Source organism: Zalophus californianus, chromosome 1, assembly GCF_009762305.2.
Source record: "Zalophus californianus isolate mZalCal1 chromosome 1, mZalCal1.pri.v2, whole genome shotgun sequence".
NCBI classification, from domain to species: Eukaryota; Metazoa; Chordata; class Mammalia; order Carnivora; family Otariidae; genus Zalophus; species Zalophus californianus.
Window position 1 is genome coordinate 66,516,490 of NC_045595.1, and position 19,233 is coordinate 66,535,722.

The following is a 19,233-nucleotide window of genomic DNA, read 5'->3' on the forward strand; positions in this document are numbered from 1 at the left end:
CTCTGTTATTTATATAACAAATTCTGTTTCCTTGAGTCTTACTATTAACTCTTCACCCTCTTCATATTCACTTGTGTACTGTAAACAGAAATAAGAGAAGTTAAAGTAAAGGCCAAGAATCCAATAGTTTTTATCTCTAGAATTTGGAAGAAGTGGTAGGTTCCCCTCTTACCATTTACACACTATTTCTAGGTGTGTCATTAAATAAAAGTGGAGTTTTGAGGTGTTTTTGGAAGGAAAAGCGCTAAGAAGGCTCTTAAAGATGCTTGAATCCCATTGTATTGGTCAGAGTTCTTAGTGGCAAACCACAGAATCCATGTGAACTGTTTTAGACAGAAAGGAGTTTGTCAAAAGATTTTAGTGATTTTTAGGTCTTCTGATATGGCCAAAGAATCAGACTTGGCTATTTTACAGCCAGAGCAAAATGCTTAAGTACACCTTAGAACTATCCTAGTGAAATATATGACTGCCCCCACCTGCTGATGATTCAACTTAGCAGCATCACTATAACAATCCTTGTTCTCTCTTAAGAGATGCTCATTTTCTAGAAACTCCTAGAAACAAAAGAAAGCCAATTCTTTTTTTTTTTTTTAAATAAGCTCTGTGCCCAACATGGGGCTTGAACTCTCAACCCTGAGATCAAGAGTCGCACGCTCTACCAATTGAGCCAGCCATGTGCCCCAGGAAGCCAACAATGAAATCATATAAGGCAGTTAAAAGGAATAAACTAGAGTCACACCTTGTTAACATGGCTAAAATTTTAAAATGTAACATTGAATGAAAAAGCAAGTTCCATAGTAACAGTTAGAGTGTGATGCCATACATAAATTTGAAAACATACAAGAATAGTTTATAATGTATGGATATATGCATATATAAAACTGCAGGAACATCCTTATTGATGAACAAATTCATAATAGTGGTTATTTCCCAAGAGGGAGGAAAGGGAATGGAATCAGGGAAGGCTATATAAGTACTTTCAGGTGTATACTGAATGTTTTGTTTTTTATAAACTATTTTCTTAAGACGAATACAGCAAGATTTTAAGAGGTCCTAGAGCTGGGTAGTTAGGTAGCCTAATATACAGTTGTTTGTTATATTTATTCCTTGTACTTATGTTAAATATTTCATAATTAAAATGTTAATTCTGGACTTTGAGTATTAAGATAAATTTATCCTTTAGATAAATTCAGAAGTGGTAAAGAGGCAGTTATTGAATTTAGTTGGTTCTTTTCCCAATGGGAGAGTGTTCAGGAAGATATCCAAAAAACTTGGTCATTGAGCTTTCCAGAGGGGGTTCAAGTGATCTCAGTGCTAACTCAGGCTGTGCCAGATACGCAGGTTGGAGCCAGGTCACACCCCAGTCCTATTATGTTTCTCTCAGGTGACCTTTCAAAGGGTGTTGTGAGTGCTTGGTCTGCAGTCAGGTTGGCTTTGTGTAGAGTGCTGGCCACAAAAGTCTACGTTGGTTTAAAACATTCTATTTACAAATGTGTAGTCAAATAGCTTGGGTATCATCAAAGGATAATTTGTTTGATTTGCGAATTCTGCCCCGTTATCATGGGAATTTATTTCAGGAATAAAGGAATTGAAATGTTTAGTCAAGTCCTTTATATTAAGCAAAGTAAAATCATTTTGGAAGGAGAACAAAGAAATGTGTGAAATGCAAAATCAAAAGGAGTCATCTTAAAAGAAATCAACTGAAAAAGTGTTTGAAGACCTGTGGCGTCCCTCGCACAGAGGCCCTTACTAAGGTTTTGAACTGATGGGCTCAACATCTGGACTGGAGCTCTGGTTCCCTGGTCATCTGGGCCTCCTCCCGCTCTGGTTTTTCAGTGAAGGGATTTTTAACCTGGAGTCTACAGATCCCCAAGTGGTCCCTGAATAGAATTCAGGGAGTCTAGCAACTTGGTTAGCAAAAGATATTACTTCTTAATTTTCATTGACCCGTAACTAAAATTGAGTGTTTTTCTCAGTTATGAAGATAACTGGAGATAAACCGCTATAGTATTAACAGTACCTGTAACTTTATCGTCATGTCCCAAAGAGACCGGCCCCATCGTTTTTTTTTCTTTCAATGTCCTTGTGAGGTTTTGGTATCACGGTTATGCTGGCCTCAAAAAACAAATTGGAGAATTTTGTTCTCTGGAAGATTTTGGGTAAGGTTAGTGTTATTTCTTTTTTAAATATTGAGTAGTATACATTGGTGAATCCCTTTGAGGCCTGGAATTCCTTTGTAGGAAGGTTTTTAAATGTAGATTTAATTTACTTAATAGATCTAAGACTATTCAGATATTCTGTTTCTTCTAAGTTTTGGCAGGTTTCTTTTTCCTAGAAATTTGTCCATTTCATCTACATTTTCAAAGTTGTTCAAACTCTCCTCTTTTTAATGTCTGTAGAATCCATAACACTGTCCCTTTTTCATTCTTTTTTTTTTAAGATTTTATTTATTTGACAGAGAGAGACACAGAGAGAGAGGGAACACAAGCAGGGGGAGCGGGAGAGGGAGAAGCAGGCTTCCCGCGGAGCAGGGAGCCCGACGCAGGGCTCAATCCCAGGACCCTGGGACCACGACCTGAGCCGGAGGCAGACGCTTAATGACTGAGCCACCCAGGCGCCCCTCCCTTTTTCATTCTTGATATTAGGTAAAATTTTTAAACATGAACGAAACTCAGGGTTCAGAAGGGTTTAGGGAAAGGACAACTATTTTTTTTTTTAAGATTTTATTTATTTAGTTGACAGAGAGAGAGACAGCGAGAGAGGGAATACAAGCAGGGGGAGAGGGAGAGGGAGAGGCAGGCTTCCTTCCGAGAGGGAGCCTGATGAGGGGCTCTATCATGGGATCATGACCTGAGCTGAAGGCAAACGCTTAACGACTGAGCCACCCGGGCGCCCCAGGGAAAGGACAACTATTGATGGGAGTTGAAATTAGTACCATCTTTCTGGAAGACCGTTTTGCAGTGTGTATCAAGCAAAATGTGAGTATATTTTATCCAAGAACATTTTTAAAAAGGAATTTGCCATGAATAATTTCACAAATGCAAAAATATTCCACACAGTGTTATCTATAGCAGCAAAAAAAAACAAACAAGCAAATGAAAAACACCTGGAAACAAATCAATGGGGGACAGGGAAGTAATTATGTTAGTTACATTCACTAGAATAACTTTTATGGTTACAAAACTTAGGACAGGCCATTGACATAGAAAAGAGCTAGGGGGATACTATTGGCTATAAAAAGCAAGTCTCAAAAGAGCATGTACGGTGTAGTCTCTTCTGTGTTAATACATACTTCTATATGTGAATGTATACAAAGAAAATCATTTGGAAGTATAGCCACCCAATTTTTTTTTAAGATTTATTTATTTGAGAGAGAGCACGCAAGTATGTGAGTTGGAGGGGAGGGGCAGAAGGAGAGGAAGAGGGAGAGAGAATCTCAAGTAGACTCCCCACTGAGTGCAGATTCCCCACTCAGGGTTCCATTCCACAACCCTGAGATCATGACCTGAGCCAAAATCAAGAGCCGGACATTTAACGGACTGAGCCACCTAGGAGCCCCAGCCACCAGATTTCTAACAGCAGTTATCTATGGGTGGTAGAATGTTGGGTAAGAGTTATTTTCTTTTTGCTCTTCTGTATTGTTTAAAGTGTTTGCATGAACATGCATCATTTCTACAAAAATAGCAAAACTTTCTAAAGAGCTTGGCAGTCACAAGATGAGAGGGTGGTTGGGGAGGGGAGTGTCAAAGCATTTTTCTTGCCTGATGGAGAACAGCCAGGAAGGAAGGAAAGCTTGAAGCTGTAAGAAAGAAGGGACAATCAGTTGAGTAAATCCCTTAGAAAGACAGGAGGGCCTGGATTCAGACACAGAAGTTAGCCTTAAAGGAGCAGGACAACTTTTCTTCCCCGAAGGGAGGAAAAGACAACTGGAGATGTGAAAAGCTCAGAGCCAAAGAGAAGGGAGGTAAGAACGTTCACAACTCATGGCTGCCGATTTCTTAGTGAAATCGGAGGTAAGACCGTTTGCCAAGAGTGGGAAATGAAAGTGGAACAGGGGTCTTGAGGCAGGTGGGTCTCTCATAGTTGGCCTTACGAGAGGGATGTGGGGTGTGTGGGCAGCTGAGCTGACTGGGGGCCTACTGAAACTTTTGAAAGAGCCCAGTGGTATGGCTGGCACTTTTTATCTAGCAGAATGCATAGTTGATGTCAGGTTTTAGGGTGGTGCAGCAGGCTTAGCAGAGCTTCGGAGGATGACAGAATTCGGGATACTGATGAGGGCAATTTACCTAATTGGCCTTGGAATCCAGGATGCTTGGGAGGAAAGTGAATTAGAGAGAGTGCTAAGGACTGGATATTGAGTTGGAATATGAACATCCAAGAAGCCAGAGGACGGATGTTCATGGTCAAAGTGGGTTTCAGAGTTTGACATGTTCCAGGGGACACAGGGTTGGCTAGGTGGCCACAGAGTATCAGGGATGGCTGTAGAAGTTGGGAAGGTCAGGATTGTGATGCGGGAGTTTTAGTGGTCTTCCTCGTCGATGGGAGTATTTCCCCAGGGTGGTGATGGGAACTCTGGAGAAGAAGGTTTTGAGGCAGGTACTAAGAGATTGGTTTCGAGGATAGAAAGAAGGCTGACTCCTCAGAGAAGGCTTAATGAAGAAAGCCGGGAGAGCCCTGGTCTGGAGTCACTACAAGGGAGAAGGGAGTTTACTGACTTGCCGTATAAAGGCCCAGGACACTGGGATGCAGGAGGTCTGTCCTTGAAGCTGATGGGCAAAGCCAGGTTTGCAATGCAGGAGGCTGGCGGGAAGAGTTGTCCAGAAAAGAAGAAATGCTCTGTTGAAGCCTCTTAGCAAAGGGACAAGGGGCAGGGACAAAGGGGTGCAGATGAGTGTGCTAACAATATGAGAAAGGGGGTTCTAAAGAGAAATGTGCTGGCGAGAGGAAGGGCTGAGCTGCAAAGAGGTGGAGCTTTATCTGCTGGGTTCCCAGAGGAAATGCTGAACTGTATGTTTCTTTTTCTTAGCACAGAGCAATATCTGCTCACTACAGAGAACAGAAACTACAGATAAGCAAAAAGCAAAAACAAGTAAACAAAAAACCCTAAGAACTACCCACGATCCCAGGGGCTTGGAGATTTTCCCATTGACATGTCCTTCCCCTCCTGTTCCTACTGCCATAGATCCAGGTCAAGGCCACATCATCTTTACAATAAGCCTGTCCTCTGGGTCATAAATCTCTGTCCCTAGCTGAGCCCCCAGGCCTGCCCCAGCTCCTCTCCCACCCTTCCCTTCCTGCATAAGCCAACACAGTCATTTTCCCCAAATGCCACTTTCCATTGTCGCTTCTCTTGGTAGGTTCCATCATATACTACATCCCCTCCCTGCACTTTAAGGGCTTCTCTAACGTGGAACCATCTTACTGCCCTATGCTCATTTCCAAATATTTCTCTTTTCTTAGACATGCTTTATTTCCCTCCCAGCTCACTTTCCCATATCCTCACATCTGGGTCTCTGTCCCCTCACTGTGATGCCCCTGTTAGGACAACCACCCCATTCCAAAATCCACCCCTGTGAAGGCCTGGTGCCCTATTCTAGCCCCTAATGACTGATGTTTGGCCTCTTAAGTACTCATCTGACCACCCCTTTTAGGACCTTATCAGTTGGATTTCAGTAAACACTTAGGTGTGTCGAGTATACTTGGGTACACTTAGGTGGAAGCAAAGGATTTAGAGCCGGGAGGAGCCTAGTCCCCTTATCTTACTGATGAGGAGCCTAATAAGATTCATAAAGGCCAAGGAACATCCTCCTAGTCAACCAGCAAGCTGTTAATAAAGCTAAGACTAGAACCCTGATTCTCAGACCTAAATGCTACATGTTGAATTGAAATTTGCTTTTAAAATACAGACTTTCTGTGATACCTGGATGTGAAGCTCCAGAGGCCTAAAGCAATGATTATCACTTTTTAGAGTACATTAGAATTACCTGGGGAGGGGCACCTGGGTGGCTCAGTTAGGTTAAGCGTCTGCCTTCGGCTCAGGTCATGATCCCAGGGTCCTGGAATCGATCCCCGCATTGGGCTCCCTGCTGGGCGAGCCTGCGTCTCCCTCTCGCATTCCTCCTCTCCCACTCCCCTCTCTCACTGTTTCTCTCTCTGTTAAATAAATAAATAAAATCTTTAAAAAAAAAATTACCTGGGGAGATTTCTAAAATTCCAGACTTATAAGCCCAATAGGGGGAAACTCTGATTGAGTAGGGGTGGAGTAGAACCTGAGTTTCCTCATTAAACAAACAAAATAAAACAAACAAAGACAACTCTCCACATGACCCTGATATAGATGATCCTCAGATCACCCTTTGAGAAACGGAGTTTGTGACTTTCTGTTTCGAGCTCTCTGATATTGCCCCTGTAGACACTCTTAAGCTTTTCTGAAGCTTCCTGTGTTAGGAGCAGGTTTGGGTTAACCCACAACCAGATTCCCAGCCAGAATGTACCAGCAGCAGCCTTGTGCTGTAGTCTGCATACCTTCTCAGGCTCAAGCTGGCCTGGACCCCAGCTGCTGCCCTCCGTGGACATGCTTGGCCATTTGGCCCCAGGAGCCAAATTATTTTTTCAAAGTACTTTTAGGCACACTTTGGCAAAATATTGAGTGTAGTGGAATTCTTGTTGGAAACAGCCCACGTGCCGAGGTGTTTCTGAGCACCTTCTGACATGTGGATGCCCAGCCTCTGCAGCCTGCAGAGGCTGTCTGTGCCCAGGACACCCAAGTAAACCACACCCAAACATGCTCCTCGTGCTCTCCCGAATCAGCCCGTACGGCCCTGGGCCAGTAGGCCAAGGCGGAAAGGCAGTTTATGTAGTCATTAGGGCAAGGCTCCAGGCGTACTGCCTCCCGCCCAGTATTTATACCCCAGTTCCACCATTCCCAGCAGCACGACCCCTGACATCCCTTTCCCTGTTTTCTCATCGAGGAAGTGAGGATAAAAATGATTAAAAAAAAAATTATGTTACAAAAATAAAAATAATTCTTACCCCATAGGTCGGTTATGAGGATAACAAATCAGTGCATGTAAAGCGCTGGAAGCAGCGTTTAGCACATAGTAAGTGTTCGGTAAGGGACTGCAGTTACTATCATTGTTTCATGGAAACCCTGATGAGATCATGAGACACTCAAGGCGTGACTCACGGCCCAGCACAGTTATCAAAGAGTTATCAATTCCCTCCTTGTTGCCTGAGCGCACATCAGAGAAATGACTAATAAGGTGGGAAGAGCGCTTCAAAATGCAGCCTGGACCTCTGAAGACAATGAAAATATGCCAGGTATTTCCTAGCAATAAGGTCAAGCCTTGCATAATTTAAGAAACACACAGCTGTTCAGCGTTTTGGTTCTTGAGAAGTGGTGGTTATATAACGGCTGTAACCACGCAGATGAACAGAGCCAAAGGTGGGGGAGAAGGTGCTTTGAAAAGATGTGTTAGTGCTGGAATGAAGGGTGTGATCGATGACAGACGTGGCGGCAGTTAGGGCTTCATAAAGTTTGGGTCCGGGAGATCCATGCATGCCCATTCTGGCACATGTTGGCTTGACAACAGGAAAAACATCTCTCGACATTTACTATCAGGCTAACACCAATGGGAGGTATGAAATTTTTCTCATATGAGCCATATTGCCGGTATTTTCTCACTCCCTGGTAATGTTTTTAAGCTAAAAGTAAGATTGCCTCACTCTCTAAAGTGATACAAAGCTGAATTAATCTCTGAAATTACAGGTTTTTCAAACTTTTCTTTAAAAAAAAAACAAAAACAAAACCTCAACTGAGAGGGTTGCCAAAGCTTCACCTTGCTGCAGTCATCGTGCCAAGTTAACCTTTCTTGGTGCTTCAGATGCCAAGCACAGGAGAGCGCTAGAAGGGTGCTGAAACACAAGTTCCAGCAGCTAATCTTTTGAGGGGTGGGAGATACTAGTCCATGAGCACCTACCAAGTGATCTCATGTGCTACCAAAATACTTCTTGGACTGCCCTGTTTGAGTTGTGCGATATTCTTTAAAAGAGGACTGACTGATTTAAATAGATTGCTTAGTGTTTGTCACAACCTCAGGCTCAAGCGTCTATCTAGAGACTAGAAAACCAGTTTGTTTCAGGAGCTATCTTTAGGCCATGCATCATTCCCATCTCCTAGGAGGAGCCAGAATAGTTCATTTGCTGCCCACGTGTTTTGGAGATGATGCTCAAACCAGGGGTCTTTAGACCCACAGATAGGGAGAGCGCCAGAGGGAGCTGCTGTGGGCCAGGCCAGGCCGAAAGCCTTACCTCTGCCTCTGCACTTGGTAGGCTTCTGTTTACCGTAGCAAGAAGCTGCCGTGGTGGAATGAGTCCCTGGAATGGCTGAGGCCCAGGAAAACTTTGTTGGATTGAAATACACAGTCTTACCTCAGGGTCTTTTAAAATAAATACTTTTTTAAATATTTTTAAATGAGAGCGAAATTTGAGGTGAATTTTCTTTTTTTTTTTTTTTTTTTTTTTTTTTACTGTGGCCTGTCCAAGCAGTGGGGGGGACCAGAATGCTAGCTTGATGGCTGGGTGGCAGGCAACAGCCAGGAGGCCGTAGCTAGCTATCACTTTTATTTATTCACACGATACCCCCCATGCAGGACATGGGCCACACCATGCTGTAGAGGAAGGACGATGACTGTACAGTCTCACTGAGCACACGTGTGTGTGTGAGGCATTATTTTGAATACCAATCAGTTTGAAATTTTTCATAATAAAAGTTTTTATTAAAAAGTGAATTAGCATATTTGAGAACAAGGAGATATTGGAAGATAAAAATGTAACTAACTTAGGGGCGCTTGGGTGACTCAGTCGGTTAAGCGTCTGCCTTTGGCTCAGGTCATGATCTCCGGGTCCTGGGATCAAGTCCCGTATAGAGCTCCCTAATCAGTGGGGAGTCTGCCTCTCCCTCTCCCTTTGTGTGTGCTCTGTTGCTCCCTCTTCCTCTCTTTGGCTTTCACACTGTCTCAAATAAATAAATAAAGTCTTTTAAAAAAAAGTGTAACTAACTTAAACACTTGTTAAGTATGACAGAAGGACTGGAAAACAAAATCAGGGTGTTTCCAAAAGATAAAATGAAAAGATGAAGTGAGAAAATAGGGGAAGAATAATATTTGAAAAAATTTAATGGCACATCCAGGAGTTTCAGTGTCTGACTAATAGGAATTCCAAGGAGAAAAAACAGAGAAATAGAAGGAAATTATCCAAGAAAAAATACAAGAGAAGTTTCAGAACTGAAGATCAAGTCAAGGTGCTCTAGATTAAAACATGCAATGAATGAGGGGTGCCTGACTGGCTCAGTCAGTGGAGCATGCAACTTTTGATTTCAGGGTTGAGTTTGAGCCCCACATTAGGTGTAGAGATGACTTAAAAAAAATAAAATCTTAAGAAGTACAACAAATGAAAAAAAAATTACCCAAACCCACATATATTGTCATCAACAGTCAAAACTCCAGAAACAGTGAAAGCTTTTGGAGGGCTGAAAACTTGTCACAAACAAATGAATGAAAATCAGAATGCTATCAGAGTTCTTAATATCAGTACTGGGAGCTAGAAGACAATGGAATAAAGTCAACAAAAATTCTGAGGGAAATTTTCCATCTAGAATTTTATACTCAGCTCAACTTTCAATCAAATGTGAAGATAGGACAAAGACATATTTCAATCTGCAAGGACTCAAAACTTTGCTTCCTGTGGATCTTTTCTAGGAAACAACCAGACTAAATACTTCAGTGAAATGAGGAAATAAATAAAAAAGGCGAAAGAAACAGAATCCAGAAGGCAGGGAACCAACACAGGAAAACAGTGCAGAGAAGCCCAGTGTGTATAAAACAGACTCAGCTGTTTTGAAATTCCAGATTATCTGACAGATTTGGCCATTTAGAAAATAATATTTATTGATAATTCAGGCAGGGTGTTTAGAAGAATTTGAATAAAAGTGCGTAGAAGATTAAACAAATGAAATAAAAAGGGAAATGTTAACTCCAAGGGAAAAATGGTACACAGAAAAAAAATCAGAGTAAACTTCTTGGCTTTTCAGTGAAAAGTTCATTCTCATACTAATGTAAAGGAAGGGGAAATGTGGTAGATGGTGTAAAAGAGCTGAATTCTAAATTATTATAACAAAATTAATAGATGAAGGATAAGTAGATAAACCAAGAAATGGCAATATTAACATATTACTTGGTTTTTAAAAAAACTAAAAGCATTGAAAGTGTTTTCCTAGTGTTTTTTTAATTCAGTATTTTTCAGAAATTTGATTTAAACCATGTGATTTTGTCTGCTCTGATAAAAATTAAAATTATTAAAAAAAATAATAAAAGGTCCAAAGTTTGGTCATCGGTGGGAAATTCAAGCCTGCATTGTTCAACAAGCTTTTGCCAGCACAGGCATCACCTGTGTGGTGGGTGACAGCACACAAAGTCTTGACTGGATCTAGGCTGTCTGTCTCCAGGTTCCTTGTCACAGGATATCCTTCCTGTCCCCTGGCAGGTGACTAGGTTTTCTCCTGCCCCAGCCATACCAAGTTTCAGGTGAGGTTATAAGACAGAGCAGGGGTGTGTGCCTCTTAACAGGAAGGGAGGGAGGGAGGGAGGGGAAGAGGAAAGAAGGAAGGAGGGAAGGAAGGAAGGAAGGAGAAAATCCCCTTCATAGATGAATTTAGAAAACAATTTGCCACTTTGCTATTGAGACAGCTTCAGGGAAATTCTATCCAAAATGCATCCAGCTGGATCTGGCATCAGATGACGATTCCACTTTTTCACCACGTGAAGCCTGTTGGTGTGACTCCGTGTGTCTCAAGGCCAGCCCCAGGGAGTAGAATTAACTGGTGGGCACACCAGGCTGTCCTGTTTTCACCACTGCCCAGGTTGGAGTTGGGTACTAAGGGTTCCAGGCTGGCCCAACCTGGGGATGGCTGACCCAAGAGACCTAGAAAACAAGACTGAGCCAGATTTCCCTCCCATGGGTAGCCTTCTCTCCACTGTCACCACTGCTCACTGGAGGTGCCTTATCATAAATCTGGGACCTATCCCAGTCCAGGCTAATCCGCAGCTGGGCTCACTGAGTCTCTTAGAATTGGACCATCCAGACCATGGCCATATTTCAGCAGCCATTCAGTTCTCTATACTCCTGATGATCAGCACTGGCTAAAAGAAGTGACTGCACAGGAAAGCCCTTTCTACTCCTACACACAGGTATGTGCAGGGTACCAGGCCACCTACAGGCTAGGACACACTGTTTGTGTACATAGGTCTGCGTTAAAGCCCAGACCGTCCTCTGTTGCAGGCTTGGAGTGCCATTTTACAGTGGAAATGACTGTACCAAACTCCTAGTTGGAGAGAACCCCTTGCACTTTCAGTTAGCTAAGGTTTAACCTGTTCATGGAAGTGTCTTCCTTTGAAAAGAACATCTTTTATTTTTTAGGTAGTGAGCCATTTTTAAAAATCTTACTGGTTTATTACAGAAGTAATGCATGCTTATAACAGATTGAAACAATACAAAAGTATGTTAGAAAAGGATTTCCCCCATCCTAATCCCATCCGTAGGGGAAAAGGGTGGTATATATGTATGTATATACAACTTTATATAACATATACATATATATACATACATGTATATATACTGCAGACGTATGCACACATGTGTCTTTGCAAAGCATGACTCAATATATATGGTTATTGTTCAACAAAAATGAGCCTATGCAATGCACCTTGTTTTTTTCTGTTGACATATATTATAGACATCTTTTCATATTATATAGATTTACCTCATTCTCAGAAATACTCTTTATAAGGATGTACTTCATTTATCTAAGCCCCCTATCAATGGACATTTGGATTCTTCCAGACTTTTGATATTAATATTCTTGATGCAATAACATCCTTAACTCTGAAATCTGCAGCCTTTGTTCAGATTCCAGATAGTCCATACTTGGTGACCTGTAGCAAGTTACTTAAACTCTGTGCCTCGGTTTCCTGGTATATAATATGGGAATAAAATTGTCCTCAGAGTGTCCCTATGAAAAAAGGGCTAAGTATTTAGCATATTATAATAATGATAGCTAATATTTATTGAGTGCTTACTATCAGCCAGGCACTGTGTGGGTAAACAAATACCACAATTTCATGCATTAGCCTTATAACACATTTTTTTATATCTGCAAAAGAAAGTTCTACATTATTATTATTGAAATGACATTAGTTATTCCTATGCATCTACTCCTCCAGGTAAATTTTTAAATCAACTTTCCACCTACATCCCATCAATATGACAAGTTTTTTTTTTTTTTTTAAGTCTAGTTGGAATTTTGAAGGGTGTTTGTACTCTTGAAGGGTGCCAGAGTAGAAAGACCCTTGGACTTGAGTTAAAGAGAACTGGATAGTCTCGTGGTGTCCCTCCAAAGCCGTGTGACCATGGGCAGTTCATGTAAGTGCTCTGAGCAACTGCAGCTTCCCTACCTAGTAACCAGGAGGGATGATCCGTATGGGAGCAGAGGGTGGGGATATTCTAAGAAAGCACTAGAACAGCACCTGACAATATTTTTGAATGTGCTTGCTTCTGAGACAAGTGTTTTTGCTTTGTCTTCTGGTCCTTTGTCATCACCATTTTCAGTGGCAACTCTAAGATGATCTTCTGTGAAAAGAGTTTGTGTAAGAGCAAGAACTGCAGTGAGCGAGCAGGATGAAGTTTAAGGCCCCCGCTTCCTGTGCAAGGCGAGCTGAACATTTATGACCAGTGAAGATTAGCCAAAAGGGAGGAAAGGGAATTGGGACAAACATAGACTGTTCCATTGTGCCGGCATGTGCCACCAACCGTGGCGTGGACTTCCTGCTGCAGGACACAGCTGACCTTTGGAGAGTCACTGTCTGGGTGAGGCTGTCCTTTAGCAGGACAGCACACAGCTGTTGTTTAGATGTCAGAGGCTAGTTAATAACTGTGTTTGGCAGTCAGCTTGGGATGTTAACAGTTTGGAAAACAGTCTGCTTCTAGGTTTAAGGAAGGCGAATATGAAGAGAATCTTTGTGTTGCTAACAGGTTGTTTGGTAATCCTACTTTGAACAAAAATTAACACTTACCAGTAGCTTTAAATAATACTAAGAGAACTCAAAAGTCAGAGCAGATGTGCAGGAGAAGGTCACACTTCCAGAGCTCTCTTGGGAACTATTTCTGGACTAACAAGTCCAATAAACATGTTAATTCAGGTTGAGATTTCTAATGCAAATATTGACTCAATCTCAACCTTTTGCAGTTAATTCTCCAACGTGAATGTGTCCTTTCAGGCTCTGTTGGCCTGTTTTCTTGTGCCTCATACTTTACCCACCCTTCATTTTCAACTCTTAGCTTTTAATAGTTCTGCATTCTGTCTCTAGATCTGAATAATGTTAAGAGGCCTAAATTGAACTTTTCCTCACTTTCCCAGTGGCATACTTGTGGGAAAGGAGGAAGGAGAAGAGACTGTTGAGACCAGGAAATCTTGGCGGAATGTAAATGGTTCCCAGACGTAGATCAGATGACGTAGAAGTAACTTCTTACCCACTGTTTACCATTAAAGGAAAAACTGAGGGCAGGTTGTTTTGTTGACCGCTCCCCCTCCAGTTCACATGATTTTTAAAAAATTACTGTTCATTTTAAAATATGTGTTTTAAAGTTTCTATGAATTGGTGTGCAAACTGCTGCATAGCTAGCCAACTTTTAGTGTAAAATAGAAAAACTTTGTCTGAAAGATATGACAAATATACTGTATATTTACTTCACCTTCATTCCTGAAGGATATTTTCACTGGATATAGAATTCTGGGTTGAGGATTTTTTTTTTTCCAGATGCTGTTTTACCATCTTCTGGCTTCCTTGGTTTCTGATGAGAAGTCAGTGGTCACTAGAATCATTGTTATCTTTATGTAATTTATCATTTTTCTCTGGCTGCTTTCAAGATTTTCCTTTCTTTATCTTTGGTTTTATTTATCCTGATTAGAGTTCATTGAGCTTCTTAAATCTGTAAAATTAGGTTTTATACCAAATTTGGAGAATTTTCAGCCGTTATTTCTTTGAATATTTTTCTACCCCATTCTCTTTTCTCCTTCTGAGACTGGTTATACCTGTGATAGACTTACTTATTTGTTATCTTAATTCCAGTATAGTTAACATATATTGTTACATTAGTTTCAGGTGTACAATATAGTGATTCAACAATTCTGGTCATCACCCGGTGCTCATCACAAGTGCCCTCCTTAGTCCCCATCACCTATTTCACCCATCCCCCCACCCACCTCCGCTCTGGTAACCAGCAGTTTGTTCTCTATAGTTAAGAGTATGTTTCTTGGTTTATCCCTCTCTCTCTCTCTTTCTCTTTTGCTCATTTGTTTTGTTTCTTAAATTCCACATATGAGTGAAATCATATGGTATTTGTCTTTCTCTGACTGACTTATTTCACTTAACGTTATATTCTCTTGCTCCATCCATATCATTGCAAAGGGCAAGATTTCATTCCTTTTTGTGGCTGAATAATATTCCCGTGTGTGTGTGTGAGTGTGTGTGTGTGTATACACATACCACCTCTTATTTATTCATTCATCTATCAATGGACACTGGGCTGCTTCTAAAATTTGGATATTGTAAATAATGCTGCTATAAACATAGGGGTACATGTATTCCTTTGAATTAGTGTTTTTGTATTTTTTGGGTAGACACCCAGTAGTATGCTTACTGGATTGTAGGGTAATTCTATTTTTAACTTCTGGGGCACCTCCATGCTGTTTTCCACAGTGGCTGCACCAGTTTTCATTCCCACCAACAGTGCATGAGTTCCTTTTTCTTCACATCTTTGCCAGCACTTGTTGTTTTTTGTGGTTTTGATTTTAGCCATTCTGACAGGTGTGAGGTGATATTTCATTGTGGTTTTGATTTGCATTTCCCTGGGTTGAGTGAGGTTGAGCATCTTTTCATGTGTCTGTTGGCCACTATGATAGACCTTTTGATATTGTCCTATAGGTCTGATGTTCTGGGTTTGCTTTTTTTTTTTCAATCTTTTATTTCTCTCTGTTCTTCAGATTGGGTAATTTCTGTTGGTCTATCTTCAAGATCACTGACACTTTCCAATATAATTTCTATTCTATTAAGTTCATCCAGTGATTTTTTTTTTGAAAATTTTGTATGTTGTATTTTTAATTACAGAACTTCCAGTTGGTTCTCTTTTATAGTCTCTATTTCTCTGCCAAGGTTTTCTGTATATTTCATATATTCTTTTATGCCATTGAGTGTAATTAGAATAGCTGCTTTAAAATCCTTATCTGCTAATTGCAACATCTGGGTTATCAGGATTGCTATTGATTGCCTTTTTTCTTGAGGATGGGCTGCATTTTCCCATTTCTGTGCATGTTTAATAATTTTGGGTTGTATGTTGAACGTTGTACTACTACATTATGGAGACTCTGGATTCTATTATATTCTTCTGAAGAGGTTTATTGCATGGGGGGCAGGTTATTGTTTATTTTGGTTTTTGCCTTAGCTAGCAATTACCTTGGTTGAATTAAAACCACAAACCCTGGCTGTTGGGCTAAGCATCTCAATTCTTGGCTCAGTTATTTTATTCTTAGCTAGGTTGCCTAGAGTCTGCCCCATGCATGCATGTCTCAGGAGATTTGGGCAGAGTTTTTACGCAGAATTTGAGGCTTTCTCTTTCTGGGATTCCCGCTTCACTTTCCAGTGGCTGTGGTGGTCCCAAAATCTGTCTCTAAAAGACTGCATGCTTTCTGTTGGAGTTTTAGCCCTCAGCATGACACTGACCACAGCCTGCCACCAGGCTAAAAGCCATAAAATTGAGAAACACCTCTATGTCTTTTCCTTTCTCTGACATCTCAGCCCTCCTGCAGAATCTACCTATTTCTTTGTCTTTCTACAGGGCCTTCAGGCAATTGTTTTTATAAATTTTGTCTGGAGTATATAGCTTTTTCCGGGAGAATTGGTCCAATAGGAGCTAACTTGGCCATACCAGAGGTAAAACTAAAAGCACACTTTTAAAGTGCAAACTGCTCCTTCCTATAATTAGTTCAGATTAGCAAAATTGGAAAAATATATCTATAAGTAGATAAAGACATGGAACTTGAAAACTTCTTGAGGAAACAGTTATTTTTAGGGTATTAGTAAACTACTAACAACCAAATAAGCAGCATAGTTTGTTGTATACTTCAACATATTAATGAGATACCAGAAGCTTCTTTGTTAAATCTTTTAGTCAAAGTTTCTGTTTCATACTAGCCAACTGAAAGTTGCCAGGCAGCAACTTAATATACCAATTCACAGAATTAAAGGGAGAAACAAAAAAATACCTCAATCAGAGTTGGAGATTTTCCCACTGTCAGCAACTGATAGACCAATTACACACACACACACAAAATTTTCAGTAAAAAGCATAGATGAAGACATAAGCCAGATTGATGTTTGTAGACTGCTACATTCAACAACAACAGGATATACATTCCATAAAACAAGTCTCAATAAAGTTTAAAAAGTTGGAATATGTAGAGAATGTAGCATATCCTCTGACTACATTGGAATTAAATTAGAAATCAATAACAGAAATATATCTTGGGAAACCCCAAATATTTGGAAATTCAGGAACACACTTTAAATAATCTGTGTTTCAAAGAAGAAATCACAAGAGTATTTGAAAATAATTTTAACTAAATGATAATGAAAATATAACATCAAAATTTATAGGATGCAGCTAAAGCAGTACTTAGAGGAAATTTTAGAGCTTTAAATGTTTGTTTTATAAAAAGGTATTTTTTAAAAAGATTTATTTACTTATTTATTTAAGAGAGAGAGAGGAGGGGCAGAGGGAGAAGGAGAAAGAGAATCCAAAGCAGACTCTGTGCTGAGCACTGAGCCCAGCCAGGGGCTCGATTCCACAACCCTGAGATCATGACCTGAACCAAAATCAAGAGTTGGACACTTAACCAACTGAGCCACCCAGGAGCCCCAAAAAGAAAAGTCTTAAATGTGCTATACAGTAGCACTTTCTGTGACAATGGAAATGTTCTGTATCTGTGTTGTCAAGTCTGATAGTCACTAATCATATGTGGCTTTAATTTTTAATTAATTTAATTTAAATTAATTTAAATTTAGATACCCACATGTGGTCGTTGGCTATGATATCAGATAAGACAGGTCTAAAACTCAGTGACTGAAGGTTTCCTCGTAAGAAAAATATCCAGGGCACCTGGATGGCTCAGTCATTAAACGTCTGCCTTCGGCTGAGGTCATGATCCCAGGGTCCTGGGATCGAGTCCTGCATCAGGCTCCCTGCTCAGCGGGAAGCCTGCTTCTCCCTCTCCCACTCCCCCTGCTTGTGTTCCCTCTCTTGCTATGTCTCTATCTGTCAAGTAAATAAATAAAATCTTTAAAAAAAAAAAGAAAGAAAAATATCCAAAATAAGTAGTAAGAAGGACATGAAAAAGAAAAGAGCAGTGAGGAGGAATGACAACAGCCAGGCAGCCCAGCTTCATGAAGGCTCTGCACACACCTCAGCCCCACAGGCGCAGGCACCGGGCACTCGCCCACCCCCCACCATGATGCCCAAGAGGAAGGTTGGCTCCTGCGAGGGGGCAGCAAAAGAGGAGCCCAAGAGGAGGTTACTGAGGTTGTCAGCTAAACCTGCTCCTGCAAAAGTGGAAATGAAGCCAAAAGCAGCAGGAGAGGATAAATCTTCAGACAAAAAAGTGCAAACAAAGGGGAAAGGGGGAGAAAAGGGAAGACAGGCTGAAGTGGCTAACCAAGAAACGAAAGAAGACTTACCTGCCGAAAACAGAGAAACTAAAAATGAGGAGAGTCCAGCCTCTGATGAAGCAGGAGAGAAAGAAGCTGTCTGAGTAATATCATATATCATGTCTTATCAGTGGTTCCTATCTCCCTTCTTGTACAATCCAGAGAAATATTTTTATCAACTATTTCATAAATCCAAGTTTTTTAGTAACTCTAGAAACATTTTTAAGAAAGAGGGAATCCTCCTCATCCCATTTTTTAAGTGTATATGCTTTTTTATAAGAGGTGAAATCATTTGTTGGTTTTTATTTTTTGGTACAACCAGAGAATCATGAGATATTGAATATGGGAGGCTTTGATTGTCTTATGTGTCAGCTCAACATTCCATAGATGGGGTAGTTTTTATATCCTATAATACTAAGCATACTAAATGGCAATTTGGAGTCAGTCATGCATTTAATGTGTCTTGAACATTTTAAATTACTTCTATTTCCATGTTGTTTTTGGTAGAATTGATTCCTAAAGAAAACCACTCCTTGATCTTGGCTCTCCCTGTCAGAATTTTGCGCACTCTGTAACATCTTGGTCTGGTAGTCCAGTTTTCCTAGTAACTTGTTAATGTGCTGTGCGAGATTAAAAACTTGAGTATGTAGTGTATATGATATTAAGTTGTGAATTAATGGGACTTAACAGATAATAGTGTATCAACATTTGAAGATATTGGTACTTGATATACTGTTAAGGAAAATTTGCCTTCTAATTTTAAGCTGGGAGGTCACTGGAATAACTCTTAGAAAAGAATCACAACTACATGACTTTTTAGATGTTCAGTATGTACATTAAGAATTGTGTACAAATTGAAATGTCTGTACTGATCCTTAGAACAACCAATAAAGACTCAATTATGAAAGAAAAAAAGGTAAGAGCATAAATCAGTAAACTGGAAAATAGACAAAAAGTAGAGAAAAACCATAAATCCAAATGCTTTGTCTTTTAAAAGATTAATAAAATTGATTAGATATACAGAGAGCACTTATCACCAAGAACCAGAATAAAAGAGGTGTTATCAATCCTACAGACATTAAAAAATTAATAAGGGAATATTAGGAACAACTTTATACCAAAAAAATTAAACAACTTAGATGAATTCTACAAATTCTTTGAAAAATACAGCTTATCAAAACTGACACCTGGGGGCACCTGGGTGGCTCAGTTGGTTAAGCATCTGCTTTCGGCTCAGGTCATGATCCCAGGGTCCTGGGATTAAGCCCCACGTCAGGCTCCCTAGTTAGCAGCGAATCTGTTTCTCCCTCTCCCTCTGTCCCTCCCCCTGCTTTGTGCTTTCTTTCTCTCCCTCTGGCAAATAAATAAATAAGTCTATTTTTAAAAAAAACTGACACCTGATGAAACAGAAAATCTCAAT

The 19,233-nt window shown here is 40.5% G+C and overlaps 2 protein-coding genes across 9 annotated transcripts in view; both read left to right on the forward strand.

Moving 5' to 3' along the window:
- Positions 1-19,233, forward strand: part of CTDSPL (CTD small phosphatase like) — a 112,085-nt gene that overhangs the window by 16,742 nt on the left and 76,110 nt on the right. The window lies entirely within an intron of this gene.
- LOC113917535 (non-histone chromosomal protein HMG-14-like) lies at positions 17,621-17,917 on the forward strand. Its single transcript, XM_035728713.1, has one exon. The coding sequence runs from the start codon at positions 17,621-17,623 to the stop codon at positions 17,915-17,917; it is 297 nt and encodes a 98-aa protein (XP_035584606.1).